Consider the following 8606-nt stretch of genomic DNA (forward strand, 5'->3'; position numbering starts at 1 on the left):
TTGAGTCGTTTCTTCAGGATTTGGAGTGTGATGTTTTATATTTGATGTGATGCTGTTGGTCTGTGGGAGGAACTGTTTGTGCAGCGAGTGGGACGAGCGCTGAAACGTCTCTTTGTCTCGTGTCCAGATCCGGAAGCGTCAGTCGAGCGGCAGCATGTCCGAGGATCGCTTCGCCGCCTCGGCACGAGAATACGTGGAATCACTGCACCAGAACTCCAGAACGCACCTGCTGTACGGCAAGAACAACGTGCTCGTGCAGCCGGTAACCACGACACGCTAAGACATGCCAAGACACGCCAAGACACACACATGCACACGCCACAACACGCTATGACACGCCAAGACATGCTATGACACGCCACGCACACACTAAGACACGCCAAGAAACACTATGACACGCCAAGACACGTACACGCACATGCCACGACACGCTAAGACACGCCAAGACACACACACGCACATGCCACGACATGCTATGACACGCTATGTCCCTCCAAGACACACTATGACACGCTATGACACGTACACGCACACGACACGCTATGACGCGCTATGACAGACCACGACACGCTATGACACGCCAAGACACGCTAAGACACGCCAAGACACGCTATGACATGCCAAGATACGCTAAGACACGCCAAGACACGCACATGCCACGACACGCTATGACACGCCAAGACATGCTAAGACATGCCAAGACACGCTATGACACGCCAAGACACGCACACGCCACGCACACGCTATGACCCGCCACGACACGCCACACCACGACACGCTATGACACACTATGACACGTCACTACACACTATGACACGCCAATACACACTATGACACGCTATGACAGGCCAAGACACGACACGCCACACCACGACACGCTATGACACGCCACGACACGCTATGACATGCCAAGACACAACACGCCACAACACGCTATGACACGCCACGACACGCTATGACACGCCAAAACACGACACGCCACACCACGACATGCTATGACACGCCACGCACACATTATGACATGCCAAGACACGCTACGGCACGCCACGCCACGACACGCCACAACACCACAACACGCCACGACACGCCGCGCCACGACATGCCACAGCACGACACGCCGTGCCACGACATGCCGCGACACGTTGCGACATGCCCCGACATGCCGCGACACGCCACGACACGACATGCCACGACATGCCACAGCACGACACGCCGTGCCACAACATGCCACGGCACAACATGCCACGACGCTCCACGACATGCCACAGCATGACACGCCACGACACGCCACGACGCGCCACGACGCGCCACAGCACTACACGCCACAACACGCCACGACACGCCAAGACACACCACACCACGACGCGCCACAGCACGACACGCCACAGCACTACACGCCACAACACGTCACGACACGCCAAGACACACCACACCACGACGCGCCACAGCACGACACGCCACAACACGTCACGACACGCCAAGACACACCACACCACGACGCGCCACAGCACGACACGCCACAACACGTCACGACACGCCAAGACACACCACGACGCGCCACAGCACGATAAGCCACAGCACGACACGCCACAACACGACACGCCACGACACGCCACGACACGGTGAGTGGTCACGGTGAGTGGTCACGGTGAGTGGTCACGGTGAGTGGTCATGGTGAGGACGCAGAGGAGGAAGTGTCCGTTCACAGTTGTAGGAGACACTGTGGGCGGTGTGAGCTTCGGACAGAAACTTTATGTAATTCCCTTCGTTTTGGCTCCTTTAAGTGCTCTTTATTTGGCAAAAAGAACTCAAGATGACACAAGCCAAGAAAGAAAAGCGGAGGTTTTATCGATCGTTTGAGCGTTTGAACAAAAACGAGGCAAAAGTGAAGCGGAACTGCTGGGATTAAAGTCCATCTGAAGATTCTCCTGTTTTTATCATTCTGACTCAGTTTGAACCTGCGGTAAATATTTATCACAGTTTTACTTCTGTTAAGATGCAGTTTGTGAAGAAATTTGCGCAATAAGAGTTTAAAATGACAGGAAGTGGAGCTGAATCCCTCTGTGATGTCATCAGTGTGCGACACAGAGACAGTTTAACCATGGTTGGACTAAATAAAGGTGTTTTATGGTGTTATTGTGTGTCAGGTCAGAACTGTTGTGTCGTTGATGTGGAGTTTGGTTCTTGGTTACAGTCTGGTTGCTATGGTAACAGCAGTGGCATCACCTCTATGTCAGGGCGTGTCACATGAGAGTGTCCTCCAGGGGGCGTGTCACATGTGAGTGTCCTCCAGGGGGCGTGTCACATGTGAGTGTCCTCCAGGGGGCGTGTCCTCCAGGGGGCGTGTCACATGTGAGTGCCCTCCAGGGGGCGTGTCACATGTGAGTGTCCTCCAGGGGGCGTGTCACATGTGAGTGTCCTCCAGGGGGCGTGTCACATGTGAGTGTCCTCCAGGGGGCGTGTCACATGAGAGTGTCCTCCAGGGGGCGTGTCACATGTGAGTGCCCTCCAGGGGGCGTGTCACATGTGAGTGTCCTCCAGGGGGCGTGTCACATGTGAGTGTCCTCCAGGGGGCGTGTCCTCCAGGGGGCGTGTCACATGTGAGTGCCCTCCAGGGGGCGTGTCACATGTGAGTGTCCTCCAGGGGGCGTGTCACATGTGAGTGTCCTCCAGGGGGCGTGTCACATGTGAGTGTCCTCCAGGGGGCGTGTCACATGAGAGTGTCCTCCAGGGGGCGTGTCACATGTGAGTGCCCTCCAGGGGGCGTGTCACATGTGATTGTCCTCCAGGGGGCGTGTCACATGTGAGTGTCCTCCAGGGGGCGTGTCACATGAGAGCGTCCTCCAGGGGGCGTGTCACATGAGAGCGTCCTCCAGGGGGCGTGTCACATGTGAGTGTCCTCCAGGGGGCGTGTCACATGTGAGTGTCCTCCAGGGGGCGTGTCACATGTGAGTGTCCTCCAGGGGGCGTGTCACATGTGAGTGTCCTCCAGGGGGCGTGTCACATGTGAGCGTCCTCCAGGGGGCGTGTCACATGTGAGTGTCCTCCAGGGGGCGTGTCACATGAGAGCGTCCTCCAGGGGGCGTGTCACATGTGAGTGTCCTCCAGGGGGCGTGTCACATGTGAGTGTCCTCCAGGGGGCGTGTCACATGTGAGTGTCCTCCAGGGGGCGTGTCACATGTGAGTGTCCTCCAGGGGGCGTGTCACATGTGAGTGTCCTCCAGGGGGCGTGTCACATGTGAGTGTCCTCCAGGGGGCGTGTCACATGTGAGTGTCCTCCAGGGGGCGTGTCACATGTGAGTGTCCTCCAGGTTTAACGTCAAATTACGACACACACTTTGCATTTTTGATGATTTTTAGCTTTTACCGGACAAATTCGCACATAAATGTGGAAGTTTTTCATTTCATCCACATAAATATTACACATTACCACAAACTATACATCAGAAAAGAGGCTAAACAACAATATTCTGCCCATCTTTTGCAACAGAAATGCAACAAACTGATATTTTTCACACTGGAAATTCAAAATCGCTGCTTGTTTTTTGGCTATAATGACTTAAAATAATTAGAACTTGTGTTATGTGTTGTGTCCGTTCTGACACGCTTCCGGAAAGATTCACATTTGTGGAGATTGTTTACTGGAAAAGAGCGACGCGAGAAACCGAAGAGCCGTTAGTGTCGGCGGGAAAAGTGATGCCGTTCATTACTCGACAATTAACACTCTCTCTGCTTTGTTTTTAACGAGGAGAAGAAGCTGCGGTTTAGACTCTACGAACGTGACTCTGTAAAAGTGCTTAAAGTTCAGATCTGGGACTTTTCTCAGATGCGAAACAAAAGGCAATTACTGCTTGGAAATCGCTGTGTTTCCTTCTTATTCCTAATTAAAGCTGTTTACGGGCGTGGCATCTGCAGACAGGCGTGGCGTCTGCAGACAAAAGCGAGCGAGAGCTGTTTATGGGCGTGGCGTCTGCAGACAGGCGCGAGCTGGAGCAGTTTACGGGCGTGGCATCTGCAGACAGGAGTGAGCAGGAGCTGTTTACAGGCGTGGCGTCTGCAGACGGGCGTGGCGTCTGCAGACAGGAGTGAGCAGGAGCTGTTTACGGGCGTGGCATCTGCAGACGGGCGTGGCGTCTGCAGACAGGAGTGAGCAGGAGCTGTTTACAGGCGTGGCGTCTGCAGACGGGCGTGGCGTCTGCAGACAGGAGTGAGCAGGAGCTGTTTACGGGCGTGGCATCTGCAGACGGGCGTGGCGTCTGCAGACAGGAGTGAGCAGGAGCTGTTTACAGGCGTGGCGTCTGCAGACGGGCGTGGCGTCTGCAGACAGGAGTGAGCAGGAGCTGTTTACAGGCGTGGCGTCTGCAGACGGGCGGGTTTAGACCAGGACCAGAACCTGCGACTGTCATTTCTGATTCTTTTGAGGGACTGTCGCGTGTGACCCGTGTTGACCCGCGTTGACCCGTGTGTCCCGTGTGTCTCATGTGTCCCGTGTGTCTCATGTGTATCGTGTGTCTCGTGTCTCCAGAAGAAGGAGATGGAGGTGCTCAGAGGGTACCTGTCCCTGCACCAGGCGGGGGACACCCTGACCCTCAAGTGGACCCCCAACCAGCTCATCAACGGCACGCTGGGCGACTGTGACCTGGAGAAGAGGTGAGGGCGGGGCTCACTCACACGGCTAATCAGACTACGGTATATCAGACTACGGTATATCAGACTACGTTAAATCAGACTACGCTACATCAGACTACCGTATATCAGACTACCGAGCGGTTTATTTAACAGTTCATTCATGTTGTGTCCAGTGTCGCTGTTATTTTCCAACTACAAATGTATCGAGTCTTGATTAGAAAAGGAAAAGCTTCAGATGGACTCCACATCTGACCTGGTTTATCTCTCTCCTCCTCTTGTCCCTCTTCCCTCCTCTTTTCCCCCTCTCCTCCTCTTGTCCCTCTCTCCTCCTCTTGTCCCTCTCTCCTCCTCTTGTCCCTCTCTCCTCCTCTTGTCCCTCTATCCTCCTCTTATCCCCCTCTCTCTCCTCTTGTCCCCCTCTCTCTCCTCTTGTCCCTCTCTCCTCCTCTTGTCCCCCTCTCTCTCCTCTTGTCCCTCTCTCTCCTCCTCTTGTCCCTCTTCCCTCCTCTTTTCCCCCTCTCCTCCTCTTGTCCCTCTCTCCTCCTCTTGTCCCTCTCTCCTCCTCTTGTCCCTCTCTCCTCCTCTTGTCCCTCTATCCTCCTCTTATCCCCCTCTCTCTCCTCTTGTCCCCCTCTCTCTCCTCTTGTCCCTCTCTCCTCCTCTTGTCCCTCTCTCCTCCTCTTGTCCCTCTTCCCTCCTCTTTTCCCCCTCTCCTCGTCTTGTCCCTCTCTCCTCCTCTTGTCCCTCTCTCCTCCTCTTGTCCCTCTTCCCTCCTCTTTTCCCCCTCTCCTCCTCTTGTCCCTCTCTCCTCCTCTTGTCCCCCTCTCTCTCCTCTTGTCCCCCTCTCTCTCCTCTTGTCCCTCTCTCCTCCTCTTGTCCCTCTCTCCTCCTCTTGTCCCTCTTCCCTCCTCTTTTCACCCTCTCCTCCTCTTGTCCCTCTCTCCTCCTCTTGTCCCTCTCTCCTCCTCTTGTCCCTCTCCCCTCCTCTTGTCCCTCTCTCCTCCTCTTGTCCCCCTCTCTCTCCTCTTGTCCCCCTCTCTCTCCTCTTGTCCCTCTCTCCTCCTCTTGTCCCTCTCTCCTCCTCTTGTCCCTCTCTCCTCTTGTCCCCCTCTCTCTCCTCTTGTCCCTCTCTCTCTCCTCTTGTCCCTCTCTCCTCCTCTTGTCCCTCTCTCTCCCCTCTTGTCCCCCTTTGTCCCTCTCTCTCCCCTCTTGTCCCCCCCTTGTCCCTCCTCTTGTCCCCCTCTCCCCTCCCTTGTCCCCCTCTCTCTCCTCTTGTCCCTCTCTCTCTCCTCTTGTCCCTCTCTCCTCCTCTTGTCCCTCTCTCTCCCCTCTTGTCCCCCTTTGTCCCTCTCTCTCCCCTCTTGTCCCCCCCTTGTCCCTCCTCTTGTCCCCCTCTCCCCTCCCTTGTCCCCCTCTTGTCCCTCCCTTGTCCCCCTCTTGTCCCTCTCTAGTATCTACTGGGACTACGCTCTGACCGTTCCTCTGCGTCAGATCGTCTGTCTTCACTGCCATCAGAGACGTGAGTCTGTCTCCTTCACCGTCTCACTATGATCAGACTACAGTATATCTAACAGACAGATGATCAGACTACAGTATATCTAACAGACGGATAATCAGACTACAGTATATCTAACAGACAGATGATCAGACTACAGTATATCTAACAGACGGATAATCAGACTACAGTATATCTAACAGACAGATAATCAGACTACAGTATATCTAACAGACAGATGATCAGACTACAGTATATCTAACAGACAGATGATCAGACTACAGTATATCTAACAGACAGACGATCAGACTACAGTATATCTAACAGACAGATGATCAGACTACAGTATATCTAACAGACAGATAATCAGACTACAGTATATCTAACAGACAGATGATCAGACTACAGTATATCTAACAGACAGATGATCAGACTACAGTATATCTAACAGACAGACGATCAGACTACAGTATATCTAACAGACAGATGATCAGACTACAGTATATCTAACAGACAGATGATCAGACTACAGTATATCTAACAGACAGACGATCAGACTACAGTATATCTAACAGACAGATGATCAGACTACAGTATATCTAACAGACAGATGATCAGACTACAGTATATCTAACAGACAGTTGATCAGACTACAGTATATCTAACAGACAGATGATCAGACTACAGTATATCTAACAGACAGTTGATCAGACTACAGTATATCTAACAGACAGATGATCAGACTACAGTATATCTAACAGACAGATGATCAGACTACAGTATATCTAACAGACAGATGATCAGACTACAGTATATCTAACAGACAGTTGATCAGACTACAGTATATCTAACAGACGGATAATCAGACTACAGTATATCTAACAGACAGATGATCAGACTACAGTATATCTAACAGACGGATAGATGATAGAAGATGATCTTCTACTTCACGTTCTCTCTTCTCTCACAGCGTTCTTCTTCTTCTTCTCTCACAGCATTCTTCATCTTCTCTCACAGCGTTCTTCATCTTCTCTCACAGCGTTCTTCTTCTTCTCCTTCTCTCACAGCGTTCTTCATCTTCTCTCACAGCGTTCTTCTTCTTCTCTCACAGCATTCTTCTTCTTCTCTCACAGCGTTCTTCTTCTTCTTCTTCTCTCACAGCGTTCTTCTTCTTCTCTCACAGCGTTCTTCTTCTCTTCTGACAGCGCTCTTCTTCTTCTCTCACAGCGGATTGCGGTGGCAGTCTGGTCCTGGTCAGTCAGGACGGGATCCAGCGTCCTCCTCTGCTCTTCCCTCCTGGTGGTCACCTCTTGGCCTTCCTGTCGTGTCTAGAGACAGGTCTTCTGCCTAGAGGTCAGCTGGAGCCGCCGCTGTGGTCACAGAAAGGAAAGGTAACGAGAGCATTAAAGAGGGCGTGGTTTCCTGAGGGCGTGGTTTCCTGAGGGCGTGGTTTCCTGAGGGCGTGGTTTCCTGAGCTCATGACGTCATTGGTCGGGTTCATGTTCACATTAGAGTTTTGTCCAATGAGCTGAGACGGTCCCGACACACAGTATAAATACTTCACACTTTGACCTTGTGACATTTTCAGCCACGACCAATAGAACGCCTTAGATTTAAACCAAGAGCCAATCAGAGAGCAGCAGACACACAAGCCTGATCACAGAGTCAGCGTGAGGAGATTTCAACGTGTCGTACAAACAACAGAACTGTCATCTTCTGTTTCAGACAGATTCTTACACAAACTGTCAAACATGAAACACACAAGAGACGACAATTATTCCACTTTTATTATTATTGTATCGTACTAAAAAATACCAGAATTCTTTTTGTGGATCAACCTTCAGTTTGTCTGTTTCTGTGACTGTGAATGTGACTGACCTGGTGCAGGTTTGACTCCTCTTCCTCTGCTCTTCCTCTACTCTTCCTCCGCTCTTCCTCTGCTCTTCCTCTACTCTTCCTCTGCTCTTCCTCTGCTCTCCCTCTGCTCTCTCTCCGCTCTTCCTCTCCTCTTCCTCTGCTCTTCCTCTGCTCTTCCTCTGCTCAGGGTAAAGTGTTCCCTAAACTCCGCAAGCGCAGCAGCGCCGCTCGACTGTTGGACCAGGACCGGCCCGGAGAGGAGGAGACCGCGGCGGACTACGTGTTCCGCATCGTCTACCCGGGATATCGCTACGACGCCAGTGAGTCCAACCAACCCACTCTCCCCCAAAGATGACCCTAAGATGACCCTATATATGACCCTACATATGGCCCTACATATGACCCTACATATGACCCTACATATTACCCCAAAGATGACCCTAAGATGACCCTACATATGGCCCTACATATGACCCTACATATGACCCTACATATTACCCCAAAGATGACCCTAAGATGACCCTACATATGACCCTACATATTACCCCCAAAGATGACCCTAAGGTGACCCTACATATGACCCTACATATGGCCCTACATATGACCCTAAGATGACCCTACATAT

General features: G+C 52.2%; 1 protein-coding gene across 1 annotated transcript in view; it reads left to right on the forward strand.

Moving 5' to 3' along the window:
- LOC140383546 (small G protein signaling modulator 2-like) overlaps window positions 1-8336 on the forward strand; it is a 32869-nt gene extending 24533 nt beyond the window's left edge. Inside the window, exons 6-10 of the mRNA XM_072465991.1 lie at window positions 128-262; window positions 4526-4650; window positions 6081-6148; window positions 7352-7515; window positions 8169-8336. Coding sequence (XP_072322092.1) covers window positions 128-262; window positions 4526-4650; window positions 6081-6148; window positions 7352-7515; window positions 8169-8336 — 660 coding nt within the window. The remainder of the gene's footprint in view (window positions 1-127; window positions 263-4525; window positions 4651-6080; window positions 6149-7351; window positions 7516-8168) is intronic.
- The last annotated feature ends 270 nt before the right edge of the window (window positions 8337-8606 follow it).

The sequence above is a fragment of the Eucyclogobius newberryi genome, unplaced genomic scaffold, assembly GCF_026437365.1.
Source record: "Eucyclogobius newberryi isolate DKJ021-1_F unplaced genomic scaffold, fEucNew1.0.hap1 SCAF_535, whole genome shotgun sequence".
Taxonomy (NCBI): Eukaryota; Metazoa; Chordata; class Actinopteri; order Gobiiformes; family Gobiidae; genus Eucyclogobius; species Eucyclogobius newberryi.